Raw genomic sequence first — 17,649 nt, 5'->3', positions numbered from 1 at the left:
ACAGGACAACCGTGCTCACCTGCAACCTGCTGTCCCCTAGTAGTTACCAGAGGGCAGGTAGTGATGAGGCCTGCAGCTGCCTGTGTAAGAAAGGGGTTGGATGGGGCTGGGAGGCAAAGGAAGAGGCTATGCACTCACCTGGGATCTCCAGGTTCTCACACAGCTCTGACTTGGCTTCCCCATTGGGCCTGAAGTTGCCCTTCTGCGTGAACTTGTTGGACATGGTGGCTGCAGTGACCACGGCTTTGAGGCTGCGCTTACGCTTGGGCACATTCTGCTCCGGGTGGAAGAGGATGATGTAGACTTTGGGCATGTAGAGCATTCCCAGGGACACAGAGGCACTCAGACTCACGGAGACCGTCAGTGTGGTCGTCTGGATGTACAGCTGTGGGTGGCCGCAGGTGGGGGTCAGAGCTGCACCACTTCATGCCACGACGTCCTGCCCCACTCTGCCAAGACCCCACCCACCTGGTCTTGACCCTGCCCTGCTCCAGCTTTATCCAACCCACTCAGCTCCACTACCTCTCTTCCTAGAGGGCCCTGGCCTGGCCAGCACTCTTCTAGGAACAGATGTAGCTGGGATAGCCCACTCTGCACCCGGTGGCTTCCGACAGGAGGAAGTCAACATATGTAGCTGGGACTTCAGAATTCCTGGGATTAGCATGTGAACTTGAACAGGCCATTCCTTGTGTCTCAGTTTCCTTATGTACAACACAGTCCTGAAAACTACAGTACCTACCTCACAGGGCTGTGGCGAGTGAGGGCAGGGTTAATAGTGTTGAGGGTGTGGGAAGCCGGTGGAACACCCCCTACATCCAACCTGGAGAAATGTCTCCTGCGAAGCTCTTGGGGACCAGCGCTGGCCTTCATAGGAGCAGCCCTGCACAGGGCTGCTGTGGGTGACATGAACACCCACTAGTGCCTTGGAATGATTCCCAGCAGCCCCTCATCCAGTGACCATCTACCATGTGCCACCCATGTGGAACAGGCCCTAGCAAGGGACCCACGACACCCAGCGGAAGGCGGCTGTGGCAGCAACACTGTCAAAGCTCATTTCATGCTCGCTCGCCAGCACTAACGGTGACAGATGTTTAGCAAAATGAAAGCCCATTAATCTGGGTGTCGGATAATCCATTCTTCAATGGCAGAAGCTCTCCAAACAGAGCCCAGAGATTGCCACAGCCCCGCCCAGGTCCTCTCCCACTTCCTTCTTTCTAACAGGTGATCCAGGCCCTGGCTGCCCCTCTCAGCTCAGCTGGGCCCCATGGAGGATATGGGAAATGTCCCAGAGCAGAGGGATCCAGGATGGGAGAGCAGGGATCCAGGATGGAGCTGCATACCAACATCTGAAGGCAGAAACCCACTAGGGAGGGTGACGTAAAAGGGCCTTGACAACCATGTTGTGGCCTAACAGCTGCAGACCCTGATGCGCTCCCTGCCAAGACACACAGGAGGAACTCCCAGGGATGACACCCCCTGGTGAGGCCAAAAGGAATTTCTCAAGCCACCATCTTCCTCGGGTATGGGGCCACACACTGCAATGGCACACAACAGAGGAGTATGCCTCTGCCTGTACCTGCCCTCATGGGGAAGATGACAGAGAGAGAGAGAGAGAGAGAGAGAGAGAGAGAGAGAGAGAGAGAGAGAGAGAGAGAGACCGAGAGGGGGAAACTTACAACTGAGAGAGAAAGCAGAATGAGGTATAAAAGGTGTCTCCAGGGGCTCCAGGGGCTCTGCTCTCACTTCCCACTGGGCCACACCCCCGACCCCCACCCACCCACCTTGTCGGCCGACTGTGAGGTGCCAAAGAAGATGGGGATGAAGGCCAGCCAGACGATACAGGTGGTGTACATGGTGAAGCCAATGGGCTTGGCCTCGTTGAAGGTCTCAGGCACACCTCGAGTCTTGATGGCATACACAGTACAGGTGACCATGAGCAGCATGCTGTAGCCCAGCAGGCAGATGAGTGACAGGTCAGAGATGTCACACTTGAGCACACCCCTGGCAAAGCGGGGATCAAGTGTCCGTTGGTCCTGGAAGTCCACCACTGAGTGGGAGGGGTCCACCACAAACCACACACAGATGCCAAGCAGCTGGAGGGAGATGAGGCTGAAGGTGATGGCCAGCTGTGAGGCTGGGCTGATGAAGCGTGGGGCACTGACTGACCGCTTGCCCTGTTCAAAGATGCGGTAAATGCGGTTGGTCTTGGTGAGCAGGGCTGCATAGCTGATACTCATGCCGAGCCCCAGGAAGATACGGCGGAGTGAACAAGTCCCCAGGTCTGGCTCTGCAATCATGAGGAAGGTAGTGGCGTAGCACAGAAAGATGCCCGCCAGCAGCACGTAACTCAGCTCCCGGCCTGAGGCCTTGACAATAGGAGTATCATTGTAGCGTACAAAAGTGACCACCACAAACAATGTGGCACCAATGCCCACCACAGCCAGGAAGAGGGGCAGCACAGCCCAGGGCGAGTCCCACTCCAACTTGATGATGGGAATGGGCTGGCAGCTTGTGCGGTTCTCCGTGGGCCGCATGTCGTACGGGCAGGTTTTACAGGTGTAGCGGTCCACCTGGTACTGGTACCCTGTGCAGGGCTCACAGTGCCAGCAGCAAGCCATGCCCTTCACCGTCTTCTTCCGCTCACCCGGCTGGCAGGGCAGACTGCAGATGGAGCGCGGCAGCTGCTGGCCACTCCCTGGCCACTGCATCCGCTCTATCTAGCAATGACAGCACCATAGATCTGGCTTAAGGACATGCTGGCAGTGCCCAGACTTACCCTCGAGATGATCTCTCTGGCTTCACACCTGAATCAGTCCATCACTGGCCAAAGGCCCAGCTTCCTGGACTTCATCAGAGCTGACTGGCTGACAGTTAGAATCAGACAGCTTACCCATGTGACCCCGACACCACTAACCTAGTGAGAATTGAAACACTCAACACTCATCTGGACAAACTGAGTCTAGATAACACAGAAATGATACCCTACAGTCATACTGATGCAGGGCAAAGACCCGGGGAGTCCCTACTTCCAAACCCCAAGGCCTGGAAATCACGCTGCCAGAAGTGAGTTAGAAATGCCTAGACCTCCACCTATGTGGACAAGCCCCTCCCGGTGGTTCTCGTGCCCTGTGGAGTGGACAATGAGTGTCTCACAGCTGGCCCTGAGCTTCCTTCCACCCAGCGACTCCCGAGTCTTGCTCAGCTGAAAGCAAGGAACAAAGGTTTAATCAGAAGCCACTTAATGAGTGTTCAGCATTCCTCCACATCTGACTCACAATGAGAGCTAAGTTATAGGACTTGCTGAAAGCAAAGCAAGCCACAGGAGTGTTATCACACTCTACCAAATTCCTTACAACATTGTAGGAAGTAACCTGGTAGCCAGGAGGAGCTACAGGTGCTGGACCAGGGAGCCTGATTAACCTGGGGAGCCCTGGTCAAAGAGCAGCCAGGCAGTCAGTTTGTTCTCAGAGCAGCAAGCTTGGCCAGATAGGACAGTGTGTGTGCACGCGCGTGCGCGCATGTGTATTTATTAGATGCCCTTTCTTGCAGGCATGTGTTCAGCTGGTTGAAGCTGTTCAGAGAGCTCCCGAACAAAGTAGAAGGGAATGGAGAAAGGCAAGGTATAAAGAAAGCCTACATGAAGACGTTTACTTGGGTTCTGTATATTATGGGATGTATCACTCTAGCAGCCAAAGGGAGCAGTGTCTATGTAGTGGTACTGAAGGAAAAATGGTAGATGTTCTGGAAAACCCTGGTTCCCATGAAAATGGTCCAGCCCTAGGGTGGACACTATGGCTAGAGGGCTGTGCACCTCCAATGAGAGCTTCTGTTCTCCATCTGTTCCAAGAGTAGCCGGTGCAAAGCCACTTTGCCTCCCACAGGGGACACTGTGATACTTCACTAGGAGAGCTTCCGTCACCTGCAGATCTACTTAGGGCACCTGGTGGCCCTTCCTCTCCCTCAGCTCCAGCAAGCTTGCCTGCTATGGCTCCTAGTCACCCAGGGAGAGAGCTGAAAAACTCAGCCCTCACTTTATCTCACCCTGTGACTCTGTCCCTTCCTGAGTTCAGGGGCAGAACAGGAATCAGAAGAGTGCCCTGGACTGGACAGATAGGCTGGCAGGGAGGGAAGAGGGGATGTTCAGAACAACACACACACACACACACCTACCCAGCCGTCAGGCCCAGGAAGAGGGACAGGACAATATCCACCTCACAGAGCTGCCTGCCTCTCAGGAAGATCTCACTGTTAGAATTGTGCTATAGAGGGGTGCACTCGCACACAAGCATGCACACACGTTGGGCTGCCACTGTGAACAGCCCTGGCTACCTCTGTCCTCTGTGCATAGCACACCCCAAACTACCTTCTCTCTACCAGGCACTAGGGAACCTTGTTCCAAGAACAGATTCTGTCCCAACAAGCTACGTGGTCTCAGGAGAATCACTCCCTAGGGATAGCATCCTGAGACTTTTGCTCCAGGTGGAAAGGCTCTGAGATGTAGAATAAGGGGATCCACGCTGGGCAGGGCTGCAAGGGTTCCTTGCCTAGAGAGGATGCCTGGAAGAGACTGCAAGGTCCTGCTTTGAGCACTGAGAACAGCTCCCTCCCCTCCATCCTTGCAGTACAGAGACCAAGCCCTAGACAATTCACTATGGGTGCTTCCTCTCAACAACAAAACCCAAAGCAAAACAAAACTGTTTCGTGGCTGGGGGTATTACCTCAATGGCAAGAAGGAAAGCCATGGCATCTCTTGGGTAAAATGAGGTCTAAGCAGCCAGTGACTCACTCTCAAATCACTTGGTGTCAGCCAGTGACCTCCGGCCCAGCCAGGCCTGTCACTCTGTTCCCCATGTTCCCTCCCTGCCCTCACGCTTACTCTGAGGTGCAGGTGGTCAGTCCAGGAGCCGATGACTTTGTACTCAGCTGAGCCATTGCGCAGTTGGTACTGGTAGATGTCATAACGTCCTGGTGCATCTCCATTCTCGTTGAAGGTTACAGGGTTCCCTGCAATGCCTGCATGCAAGGACTTTGCTGAGCCTTTACCCAGGCACAGGGAGGGCTTACAAACTCAAAACAGAGGCATCTCTGGGAAGACTCCTGCACAGAAGTCTCAGGAGACCACCATTCCCAACCCCTGTGAACCCAGATCTCTATACCCTGCAGCTGCATGGCCCAGGCCACCCCAGAGTCAAGTAGTGTCCTGCTTCATGCCCCCACCTGAGAAGTTGACATTTCGGATGTACTTAAGCAGCTGGGTACCATCCACAGGGTCCATTCGAGGGCAGAGTCCTACACGACCAGGACACAGGTCACGATGCATGGCATGCAGTGCGTGGCCCATGGCATACACAGCGTCAATCACGAATTGCACCTTCCCCTCCTGCTCATAGGCCGAGTCCTGCCCGATGCGCTCTCGGTCTGTGAGGGAACACCATGCCGGGCACCTTTGAGCTCAGCAGTGGAAGCCTGAGCATCAGCCAGGTGTCCTGATTTGAACCCCTGTGACTGCTTCATCCCCATGTGAACATGGGAGGGAGCTCCAAAGGAGCCAGAAGGTACAAGGGTGAGTCTGTAGTCCTACACTATATCCCACTAGGCCCCAGAACATCCAGGACAAGGCCCTTGATCCTGCCACCATCAGCAGGCACTGATCTGGTAATGTCCTTAGGGCTCTAGCATCTGTAAGCCCTCTCTCAGCTGACCTGGGATCACCAAGGAAACAGTTGCCCCCACAGGCTTGGGAACAGCCAGGACAGTAGCTGTGTGTCTCCCAAGGGCCATGGTATCCCAAAAGCAGCTCACCTTGGGCTGTCACTCCAGAGCATGACACCTTCTCCCTAAGAAACAGATAAAAGGAGGCCCAAAAATCTGGCTTCCTGATGCCCTCAATGGCTTCTAGTCACTTGACACCACAAGTGCCATGCCTGCTCACTTCAGTCACAGCCTTCCTGGCAGCTGGGTGAGTGACCCATCTAGTAGCCTTCTCCTGACTGAAGTGCCCCCTTCCTGCATGTGCCCTCCCCCATCGTCGGGTACCATCCTCCCATCTTCATCAGACCAGCTGTGCCTGCAGCAACAACAGCTCCTCACAGCTGAGTCTTTCACAGAAGGAAGGGATGCAAGGATCACCGTGCCCTCCTGTGAGTTTCTAGCCGCTCTTCCCAGCCACTTGGATGCAATTCTTCCCTAATTTCATGTGGCTTTGCTGGGGGACATGAATGGAGGAAGGGTGCTCCATCTGTGTGCCCTCGAGGAGCTGTCCTTCAGACAGCCCTTCTAGTGTGGCTACTCCTGCCAGAAATCCCTCCCCCACATCCTACAACTAAGTCTAGTAAACTCATCAGTTTCCCAGGTGAAATGTGGTAGACTCAAACTTTGGTTGTGACTGGGGCCTTAGGAGAAGGGGGAGATGTTTGCACATTCGCAGGAAGGCTTGCTTCTTACAACACTCCCCTGGATGGCCACCCTGACTCTGCTCAGCAGCCCTGTGTAAATCCCCGAGCTTCCTGAGGGAGGTCTGGGTGTCCTCTGGCTGACTGTGAAACTGTGAGGAAGCTAGACACAGGCAGGTGACCTAACAGTGTCATCTGGGCAAGAGAGGCCAGGAAGGGGGCTTCTGAAGTGGCAGCAGAGACCCCTGGGCTGCAACATCCAGGAAGTCTCCTTCCTGGGCTACATGATAGTGATGATTTAAAAACCCACGCCTTCCAATATCTGCTGAGCTCAGATGGACTAGGAGCTGTGGTGAGCCTGTATGTGCCAGGCTTTGTGGATCAGTTTGTTGAATTCTTTAGTATTTTTTTTTTTTTGTAAAATACAACAAAGATTTAATGAGTAAATTTGTATTAGCACATATGAGACTGCCACAGAGAGGAGGATCGAGATGGAGACCGTGGGTTGAGGGTCAGGAAAAGACTAAAGAACCAGCTACTTAAGAAACCAGGGTGGAGAACAGGGAGGACCAGAAGTCAGAGGACAGGAGCTGTGGTCCTGCAAAGGGAGGGAGATGGCAGGGCACTGAGGGCCAGACAACAAAATTCAAAATAGTTTGGCCATAAAATACAAATGCGCTATGCTCCTACCATGGGGAAAGGCAGGAAGGAGGGGTGTAAGGGGTAAGAAGAGGCTGTTAGGAACCGGGCCATGGGGGTCCTACCTGCCCTGCCGTGCACACAGCCCCAAATCCTTTAGTGTTTTTTAAGATTTATTTTATGTGTATGAGTGTTTTGTCTGCATGCATGTATGTGCACCGTGTGCATGCCAGTGAAGGTGAGCAAAGGGCATGGGTCCCCTGGAGCTGCAGTTATTCATGGCTGTGAGCTGCCATGTGGGTGCTGGGAACTGACCTAGGTCCTCTGAGAGAGCGATGAGTGCTCTTGACCACTGAGCCATCTCTCCGGCCCCTTTATTTCTTTTTGAAAGTTTTTTGAATTACATTTACTATTCATTATGTGTGTGAGCTCCTGTGCCACCACCCACATGTGGAGATCAGTGGACAACTTGGAGGCGTCAGCTCTGTTTCCATTCAGGATGTCACTGAATCTTTCCCTCGATGCCACGAGTGATAAGTCTCTTTGCAGAGATAGAGAAGCTAAGGCACAGAAACTCTGGGCAACAAGCAGGATCCTAGCAAGAGCTAGATGCAGGCATCCTAACCCCAGGCCTATCCTGTGCTAGGCATGGGAAGAAAGCAAGCAAGAATGACTTCAGAGGTGCTGGCAGAGGAAGGGAGAAAGTGGGCAGAGCCCTCAGGAAGTCCAGGGAACTTGCAAGCCATAGTCCTGCACACTGCCTAGCCACAAAGCAGAACAGGGTACTATCTGCATCTCAGCCATTCTCCCAGATCCTGCCCAAGGACAGGGAGAACATGCACTCAGCCCCCACTCCCTAGGAACTCTAGAGGTCAACATGTCCATCCCTCTGCCCAGGCCACCTCAGAAGCAGACCTGGGGTAGGGAGAACTCAGTGCCCATCTCTAGTGTGTGTTCCACTATCCAATCCCCTCACACCAGGAAAGGCACTCACAGTCACTTGGATCTCAGAGGTGGGGGTGATGGACTGTGGCACCTGTCACTAATAGCTGGCCTGGTCACTTAACCCTTCTGGCCAGGGTTATCCTTGGCTCAGCCAGGATAGGCATTTAATGGTTAAGTGGACACTGGAGATGCCAGCATTTCCTGGGGGGGCTGTTGGTTACCTGCCTCAACCCTCTTGTCACAAATAAGAAAGCAGGCCAGGAGAGGCGTGCTCCAGGCACTCAGACGGAGCAGGCCCTCTGGGTGGCAGGGTGAGTACCCTGATCCCTCTCCTACCACATGTCCCTGTGCCTCACTGTCTAATCTGCTAACAGCACCATCAGTTCCAAATCAAGACACAAACAGCTGGAGCAGCAGAGTGCAGGTGGTCCAGTCTGCCCATCCTGCCTCCTTGTCAGCACCTCCAGCATGGGGTGCTGAGAGGCAAGAAGAGTAAAAGGTGGAGGGGGGACTCAGTTCCCAAAAGCCTCTCCCAAAACCCGGACTCAGCTCCGTATCCCAGCCAGGACCCCCGTAACCCCCACCCGGCCCTGAAGTCCATTCCCTCCCACTTGCCACCCCACCTCTACTCATGCACATCTAACAAGGAGTCACTTGTCACACCAGGACACAGAATGGAGCAGGAGGCTGCAGCTGCAAATGTGGCTTAGAGCCCGGCTGCCCCTCCAGAGCAAAACCCCTGGCCTCCCCAGCCCCTGGGTCCTGTGGAACCTTTCCACACAACCCTGGTGAAGCCCTGGCTCGGGGACACTCTGTGCTTCCACTGGGGTCATAGGTCACTGGGGAAAGGGACTAAGAATGCAGACTGCCTCCAGGAGCTGCCTCGGCCAGGAAGTCTGTCCCTGCTGGAGTGGTGTGGAAGGGCTTTGAGTGCAGACTCATGCCCAGCCCTCCTGACTCTCCAGCTGGAAATATCACAGGGCTGGCCACTGACTCCTCAGTATGCTAGCCCACCTACAGATGACACATACTAAGGAGGAAGCCTACCAAGAGTGGGCCAGCTGTGAGAGAGTTCTGTATCTCTATCTTCTATATCTCTACCCCTTTCCTTCCTTTTCCTTCACTTCCCAGCCTTGGGCTCCAGGCCTGTACCCCATGGAAGGCAATAATGACATGTCAAAGTGCCCTTCAATGGGGTGGTGGTCTAAACCCTGACCTCTTGCTCCAGGGGTCCCCATGCTGCTCTTTCTGTCTGTCCTAGATCCAGACTGTCCCCCTGTCTAGCCAGGCCTAAAGACAACATTAGGGACTCCCTGCCTGCAGGTCTAGAGCAGGGAAGTGGCAGGGGAAAGGGGAGTCACTGTCTTCTCTCTTGCAGATGACAGATGTGATGGATGTGATGTGTGGAACCCCAGGCCCAGCCGGAGCCTGGAAGCTCTGGGAGGAGGGGAGGCACATGTGTGAACAGCCACAGGAGGAAATACATTCCAGACACATGGTGAAGATGTCCTAATTGTGTCCAGGGGCGCCATGAGGCAGAGATGCATTTGGCTCAGCCACAGGTGACAGGCAGCTGGGAACTGGGGAGGGTTTTCTCTCTCAAAGCCCTGAGCAGTAGTTACTGCAGGGACTGCAGCCTTTGTCACCAGGTTGTAAATTGTAATCAGAATAAGTTCTCAAGGTTGAAATAACCAGCGTCCACGGCTCCTCTCCACTCCCCCATGTGACCCACCCTGCACAGTCCTGAGTACCACTCCTGTAGACACCTTCTGGTTTGAACCAGTTCCCTCACCAGCCCCATATATCCACAGATCCATGTTTGTGTCTATACACACACACAGACACACCTGTGCACAGACATTCATATAAATACACACACACACACACACACACACACCCCCATACACAGACATTCACATAAACACACATGCCATACACACACTAGTCACCTCCTCGCCCTGGGCTGAACCATCCCACGAGGAGGTACAAACAAGGTTCACTTTCATGTCGCCTTCAGTCCTGCCAGGCTTTAATACCTGATTCCACACCTGTTGTTTATATTTCTGTTTGCTTAGTTAGAGGGCTTTGTTTGTTTTGGGGGGATAGGGTCTCACTCTGTAGCCCAAGTTAGCCTCCAATACCAGGTGATCCTCCTGCCTCAGCCTCCCAGCTGCTGAAATTGCAGCTGTACTACCAGGCAGGAGCAGGTGTGTGAACAGGAAAGGGCAGGAGTCCAGGAAGGGAACACAGAGAGATGGCAGCGGAAACCAAGTGTGTGGGCTCTGTCTCCCTGGGGACCTCCTCCCAAAGCTGGCCAAGTCCAGTGGGTGCTGCATCCCCTCTCGAGCCACACTGTGCAAGGCCATTTCCCTGCCGGGGCTCCCTTCACTTTCCTCTCCCTTTCCACCCTTCTGTGTATCTTCAAGATGCTCCCTGAGATCCTAGACCAAGCCCCAGCATGTCCACGCCCACCTCTCCTCCATCCTGCCCCTCCCAGATCAGGAGCATCCTCTATTGCCAGCTCAGGCTCCATCCTTGGTTTCTTGTCCTCTTTCACTGGCCTGAAGTCCTTCAGCGAGTTCTGCAGCCACACTGAAAAATTGCCCAAACCTGACCCCTGCTCACCATAGTTATGGCCTTGACCCAGACTTTCCTGGGTTGCAGCCAACCTCCTTGCCATTTCCACCATTCATCCAGCAGCCTCCTTCCCAGACAGCAGACAAAGGGACAGTTAGAACATCGGTACATCCTCCCATTCTTTCACTCAGCTAGGCTTTGCTAAGTGCCATGTGACCCAGGCCACCCCTCTCTACCGGTCTAGCCTTCCCTTCTCTTGTTCAGCTTCAGCCCTGTGGGAGTTTCCTTACACCTTACAGGCATGAGCCAACTCAGGCCCTTTGCACACACTGCCCTCTACCTTCTAACAGGCATGGTCTCACTTCTCTCTCTCTTTATCTCTCTCCCTCTCTCCCTCTTTTTCTCTGTGTGTGTGTCCTCAGGTGTTTGCTGAAGTGTCACCTGAATGTATAACCTATCTAGGCTCCCAGAACCTCCCAACTCCCCTCCAATGTCCCCTAGGACTGGCTCTCTCCTCTCTGGAACTGTCAAGCTATACCACAACCCTGGCCAAACTACCAGAGAATTATGAGGCAGTTAGTTCTATTCCCAGTGGAATGAGCACAGGCTGCACAAGTCAGCCTTTCTCCCTCTCCCTTTCTCTCTGCCCCCCTCTCTGTGTAGGTCAGAGTTTAGCTTCAAATGCCATCCCTCAGAAGCCATCCATGTAGGGATTTTTTTATTTTTGTTTCTGTTTTGATATAGGGTCTCTCGCTGATCTGAATTCATTGAGTGGACTAGGCTAACTGGCCACCAAGCCCAGGGATCTGCCTGGCCCCACTTCCCTAGAATGGAATCCCAGGCATGAATCCTGTGGCTTGGTAAGGTCAGTTGCTTACACTTGCAAGACAAGTGATTTTCTGACTGAACCATCTTCCAGCCCCATAGTCAGCATCTAAATAAAAGCCAGTGATTTCCTGGTTGAGTAACCACGAAAAGGGCTTGGGGCATACCCTGGCCACCAAACCCCTGACAGTTTGAAGGACTAGGAGTTCCTAATGGGTGCAAGGCTGGCACACAGTAGGTGCCCCCAAAATACTGTCCTTCCTCATTTTCCCCAAAAGGAAGATTTTTTTTTGATGCCTCTGTGAAGAAGAAGAAGAGAAGAAGGCTAAGGAAGCCTGAGGCAGGACATCTCTAGAGCCCTGGGTCCAAATCCCAGCTCTGTCAGTTACTACATGTATGACCTTAGGCAAGTAAGTCCTTACTTAACCTGGCTGTGCCTCAGATTCCTCATCTGTAAAATGGGTTACCTAAAAGATGAAATGCAAAACCCTAGGACAGATCTTGATAAATGAATAAATGCAATTTAAACTGGCTGTTGGGATAGCTGTGTGTGGTATTGTTGTGGCTGCAGTTAGCACAATGGGTAACTAGAACCTCCCTACACAGGCCCTGCCATCCCATCCTGCCCTCCCTCTCTGGACTTCCAGCCCCTGGGAGCAGCCAACAGTAAATTTTTCCTATCTCCTCATAAACCGAGCCTTCCTCTGCTCAGCGATCACCTGGCTGGCAATGCTGTCAAAAAGACGGATGCCACATCTGCTTTGTTTATGACTTTAATTCCCAAGCCTGCTCAGTGAGCTCCTGGGGAAGGGCTGGGCATGAAGGAGGCAGGTGGCAGGCATTGCCCTCCTGGGCCTGACAGCCATAGACTGCTTCTCCTGTGACCCTTCTCAGTTAGTGTGAGCAGTCCACAGGCCAACAGCAAGTCAGCTGCCATCATCCCAGGGAGGCTGTAAGGGAGGGCCATTCCTGTCCCAGGGCTCTGGAGGCTCAGCAGGATGGCTGGATGCCAGTTACAAATGAGGACCTGCTCAAGGTCACACCCAGGTCTACAAGCTCCCATAGCTGTCTCGGGAAAAACTAGTGCATGCTGGTGCCTTCCTTACCTGCATCACAAAGCCCTGTCCCTGTCACTGCATGCCAGCTGTCTGTGCACACTAGAGCAATGCTGAGACCTCTGAGACCCCACTGCTTCAGAGAACCCAGAGAAAGAGGGCTGCTTCTCTTCGTCCTCCAAGGACCCAGGACTGGTCCCCACTGTCCCCAGGGTGGCCTTTCTTACTGCCTCCTCTCTTCTTTCCTATCCCAAACAAAGCTGTCCCAGAGGAAGTCAACTTCAGTCCCACTGCAAGGAGCAGAGCAGTGTCAGTAGGGGAGAGGGCTGGAAGCCAGGCTCCAATGAAGGGGGGAGGTGGGCACATAAGTCCCACCAGGCTTCTGGCCACCTGTGCTGGATGAAGATAAAAGAAGCTCTGGACTTAGAGGAGGGAAAAAGAGGAGCTATGGGGTAGGGTTCCCAGTTCATCTCCAAGGCCATGATACTTGGAATCAAACTGCGTATCCTGCCAACTCTAGCACTGCGATGCTTGCACATGGCCATGGTTTTCTCTTCTGCAGAATGGGTGTTAGCCCTGAGACAGTCTAAACCACTCACCCTCAGGATGGTACAGTCCTATCTTCTATAGCAGAAAACTCTGTACCAAGAAACTCACATGGGGATGGGCAGGGTCTTCTATAGCTGTCCTTCCATAGCATCCTGTCCATCTGCTTGAGCTTACACCAATGACTACCACACTCCTCCTGCTTCGCCACAAAGCCTCTGGTGCCTGCGCAGAACATGTTCCTGGGAATTTTCAACAAACCCTGGTGTTCTGGGTACTGTGGTTCAAGTAGCAGGGAGGTTGAAGCAGGAGGATCACTACAAGTTTGAGACCAGCCTGGACTACAGAGTAAGACTCAGTCTCAAAAACAAACAAATAAATAAAAAACCAGGCCTGGTGGCACATGCTTTCAATCCTAGCACTTGAGAGGTAGAGGCAGGAGAGTCAGGAGTTCAAGGTCACCCTCAACTACATCAAGACTTTGAGACCAACCTAAGCTACAAGAAACCCTGTAAATAAGATAAAAGCTCTTGTGGTTGGGTAGTAGACTGCCCTGGTGGCGACAGGTAGGTATGAATATTCATGAGTCTTCCCAGGTCACTCCCCAAGGACTAAGCCTCAAATCCAAGCCCCACCCCAAGTCCCCATTTAAGTCACCAAGGTAGCTTTAAGAAGCCAGTCCTACCTGGGATGGGGTTCTGATGGATACCCTAAGCACTCCCCAGGTGGCTGTAAAGCTCAGCGAGGGTGCAGAGCTTCCGCTTTTCAGTTCAGACAGTGCCTCCAATTAGTGTCCCCACTTCCTCCTGCAGACCCCCTGGGCCAGCTCACATCAGCCCCATCCCTCAGAGGATCAATCCAAGGTCAGGGGGTCACAGAGCTGGCCCCAGGCACCCAGCGAAGCTCCACACACTCAGAAGGCCTTTGCCTGCCTGCTCCAACAGGCAGCGGGGATTCTGGGATTGCACCTGGGCATTGCCTCAGAGGTGTCCTCCCTGGAGCCTGAGTCTGGGCTCAGCCCCCAGATACTACCAGATTTTTCTCTGAATCCCCACAAACAGGAGTGACTCCAGAGAGCCCTGATCCTCACCTAGACACTGGAGCAGGACATCCCGACTCTCCCTCTCACCCCACTTCCAGGCTTACCCACCCACCCTGGGAACAAGCTCTGGAAAGCCATGAGCAGGGCAGGGTGCCCAAACAATGCCCCCCACAGGGGCACAGGGAGCAAGTGGACGGAACACATGATCAGTCTGTCCTTGAGGGCTCAACCCCATTACTAAGCATGTCCATACTTCTTTGTATGTGCTTGTTTGTGGGGAGGTGCACACAGAGGTCAGAAGACAGCCACAGTGTCATTCCACAGGTATCTTTCACCTTTTGTTTGCAACAGGGTTTCTCATTGGCCTGGGACTCAACCAAGTAGGCTGGGTCAGCTGTGTGTAGCCAGGGACCACCTCCTTCCATCTCCCCATGCCTCCCATCTCTCCATCCCTGGGATAACAAATGCAAGCCATGCACGGCTTTTCCTTTTCTTTAGATTAATTTATGGTTTTGTTTTATGCTTATGAGTGTTTTGCCTGCATGCATGTCTGTGCACCATATACATGCAGTGCCCATGGAGGCCAGAAGAGGGTGTCAGATGCCCTGGAACTGGAGTTCAGATGGTTATGAGCCTCTCTGTGGGTGCTAAGAACTGAACCTGGGTCCTCTGCAAGAGCAACAAGTGCTCTAACTGCTGAGCTGTCTCTTCAGCTGTGGGCTGTAGGTCCTTACATTTGTGGGGGAGGTGGCTTTATCCACTGACCCATCTCCCCAGCCCCACATGTTCATACTTCTTGCACAACCTCTGCGATTACTGCCTGATAAGGTATGTGCTGTGCAGCCTCTTACATGTTGCTTGGTCTCTCTGAATCCATAGCCTCTTTTACACTTGAAATGTAAGGGTTTCTAGAGTTGGAAGGGTGAATGAAATCACATTGATCAGAAACCTAACATGTAGGAGCATGAAAAACAGGCTCATGCAGAATGCATGAACCCCCACACATGACCCACACTCACCTCAACTCAGACCACCACTCATGCACATACACCAGCTCCTGACACGCCCACACACATATTCTGCAGACCAAACACCAAGGACTTGGCTGTGACCCCAGGAGGAACCCACTGCGCATGGCTGCTAGTCCCCATGGGCTATGGCCACCAGAGGGCAGCATATATCTCGAGCTCTCAGACCCTGGTTCCTCCACTCCATCTAGCTCCCTCCTGCTCCACCTGGGGAACCTCAATCTGCCAAAGATTCCTTGGGTCGTGTCTCCACCCCACCCCCACCTCCCTGCCCAAGCTGCCCAGGTCACTCCAGAGGACATAAGACTGAAGTCTTCACCCTGGGTGAGGCACCACGTGGACGCAGCACCCAGAAACCCAGGTCACGCAGGGGACTCCTGATGCAGAGCTGTTCAGACCCAGAGCCCTCAGGACCTGGGTCCAAATGCTTATGAAGCAAGTGCCAGGCTGCAACCTCAGGGTGGAGGACCTGAAACTCAGGCCTCGGTTCAAATCCTGCCTTAGCCCCAGATACCTGTGGGAACTAAGATCCCTTCCCAGACCTCCACCCCCATGACCCATTTGGGACTCAGTTTCCCCCATGGTGCTCCCTGTGGCTGTGAAGGGCTGCTGCCCTCCCCCACAGCACTCCCTACTCCTTTTCAAATGGGTTTTGTTTCTACAGTGCATTTCCCTCTGACACATCCCATGATTTATTTATCTTGTTTATCATCTGCCTCTCTATTAGAATGAAAACTCCATGAGGATTCAGACTCTTTGTCCTTCATCCTCCATAAGAGCAGGCCCAGGTGGCACACCAGACAGCCCAGCACTTGCTGAGTGACTGACGAAGCCCCTGGTGGGTCAGGGGAGAGGTGTGCTGTGCAGTGGAATGGAACCGGCTGTGCAGGGTCAGTCAAGCACGGTGAACCCCAAGGCAGTCGAACACCTCTGTGACATCTGGGGACCAGTTCCTCCTCCTGCTCTGCTCTCCAGAAGGAACACAGTGCAACCCTCCCACTGACCTCTCAGGGCCATGTGGGCTGCACCCTACTGTGACTATAGATAGCCCTGTCCCTTCAGCCCTTCCATTCCACTCTCAGGCCAAGTCCACAGACATGAGGGCAGCTTCTGAAAACCAGTCCTTAAGCCCCTCTAGCTAGGCTCTTGGCTCCTCAAGACTTGGCCGGAGAACTGTGCTAGTGGCCACAACTGCTGGAGTTCAGGGGTCTAGCATCTGCCTCCACCGCCATCTTCTGCAGGCTCCGCCTCCCCAGGCCTCACTCCTACAGTCCCCACCTTCAGCAGGCTCCGCCTCCCCAGGCCCCTCCCCTACTGTCCCCACCTTCAGCAAGCTCCACCTCCCCAGGCCCCTCCCCTACAGTCCCCACCTTCAGCAGGCTCCGCCTCCCCAGGCCCCTCCCCTACAGTCCCCACCTTCAGCAAGCTCCACCTCCCCAGGCCCCTCCCCTACAGTCCCCACCTTCAGCAGGCTCAGCCTCCCCAGGCCCCTCCCCTACAGTTCCCCCTTCTGCAGGCTCCACCTCCCAGGTCCCACCACAGATGAAGCTCACTGGTACACTTCTTGATGTGGCTTCCCTTCTTGAGCGCATGACGGCTCAACTTGCAGTGGAAGTTGTCCTCCCAAAATTCGGCAAACCAGATGTTGCGCCTGTTGTTGTCCAGCGTGCGGCTGGAGAAGTATCGGTCGAACCCTGGCAGGGAATGGGGATGTCAGGGCCTCCTTCCTGCCCTCCCCACACACACACCCAGACATGGAGATAACCAGGGCCAGGATGGGAAAGGGACATCCTCTCATCCTCTGACCTGGGGTCCAGGCAGCTAAACAAAATAAAACAAAACATGGTGTAGTTTTTATGCCATGCAAAATGAAAAGAGCTGGGTTAGGTCCCAGGGAAGTGCATATAATTTAGGGCCACAGCCTGCATGGCAGAGATGCCCTCACAGGTCAGGCCCAGTCTGGGCACATGTAGGAAACCTGGCCAGAGAAGGCAGGGGGTCACTTAGAGCAAAGAGCAAGACCAGGCCCTGCACTTGTCTCCTCAGTCTAGAACATTCCCATTGCTGACAAACACCACCTGCTCCTCCAGCCTCTGCAAATTGCCCAGCTCCCTTCCTACCCAGGCAACCCTGCCTCAGGGCGGGTACTAGTAGGGCAGTGCCCTCTCTTCCTGTCCAGAGACCCTCCAAAGTTTACCCCATGGTGGTCCAAATGGAGGCTAGGGGACTGTCTAAGCTGTGGGGACAGAGGGAAATGAAGCCTGGCCTGTGTGTGTGTGTGTGGGGGGGGAGTGTTGGGTATCTCTTTGTTGTATGGACTATTATGGGATGTTTAAATAGCATGTCTGACCTCTACCCACTAGACTCCAGGTCCATCTCCCACGTACTGTGACAACCGATATTATCTCCAGAGGAGAACCAGTGGCCAGTCATGATGGCCATACCTTTAATCCCAGAACTAGGAAGGTAGAGGCAGGAGGATCTCTGTGAATTCAAGGCCAGCTTGGTCTAGATAGTGAGTTCCAGGACAGCCAGGGTTACTTAGTGAAACCCTGTCTCAGAAACAAAAATAACAGATGAGAGCCAGTGCCCTTAAAATG

The 17,649-nt window shown here is 53.7% G+C and overlaps 1 protein-coding gene across 3 annotated transcripts in view; it reads right to left on the bottom strand.

The window, feature by feature from the left end:
* Grm4 (glutamate metabotropic receptor 4) overlaps nt 1–17,649 on the bottom strand; it is a 79,554-nt gene that overhangs the window by 4,546 nt on the left and 57,359 nt on the right. For all 3 annotated transcript variants that reach the window (XM_051187175.1, XM_051187177.1, XM_051187176.1), the window contains 5 exons: nt 16,603–16,743; nt 5,218–5,418; nt 4,877–5,013; nt 1,782–2,717; nt 139–385 (listed from right to left, as the gene is read on the bottom strand). In XM_051187175.1, coding sequence (XP_051043132.1) covers nt 139–385; nt 1,782–2,717; nt 4,877–5,013; nt 5,218–5,418; nt 16,603–16,743 — 1,662 coding nt within the window. The remainder of the gene's footprint in view (nt 1–138; nt 386–1,781; nt 2,718–4,876; nt 5,014–5,217; nt 5,419–16,602; nt 16,744–17,649) is intronic.

Source organism: Phodopus roborovskii, unplaced genomic scaffold (assembly GCF_943737965.1).
Source record: "Phodopus roborovskii unplaced genomic scaffold, PHOROB, whole genome shotgun sequence".
NCBI lineage: Eukaryota > Metazoa > Chordata > Mammalia > Rodentia > Cricetidae > Phodopus > Phodopus roborovskii.
The sequence above is the reverse complement of the archived record's forward strand: the minus strand, read 5'-3'. Positions and strand labels throughout refer to the sequence as shown.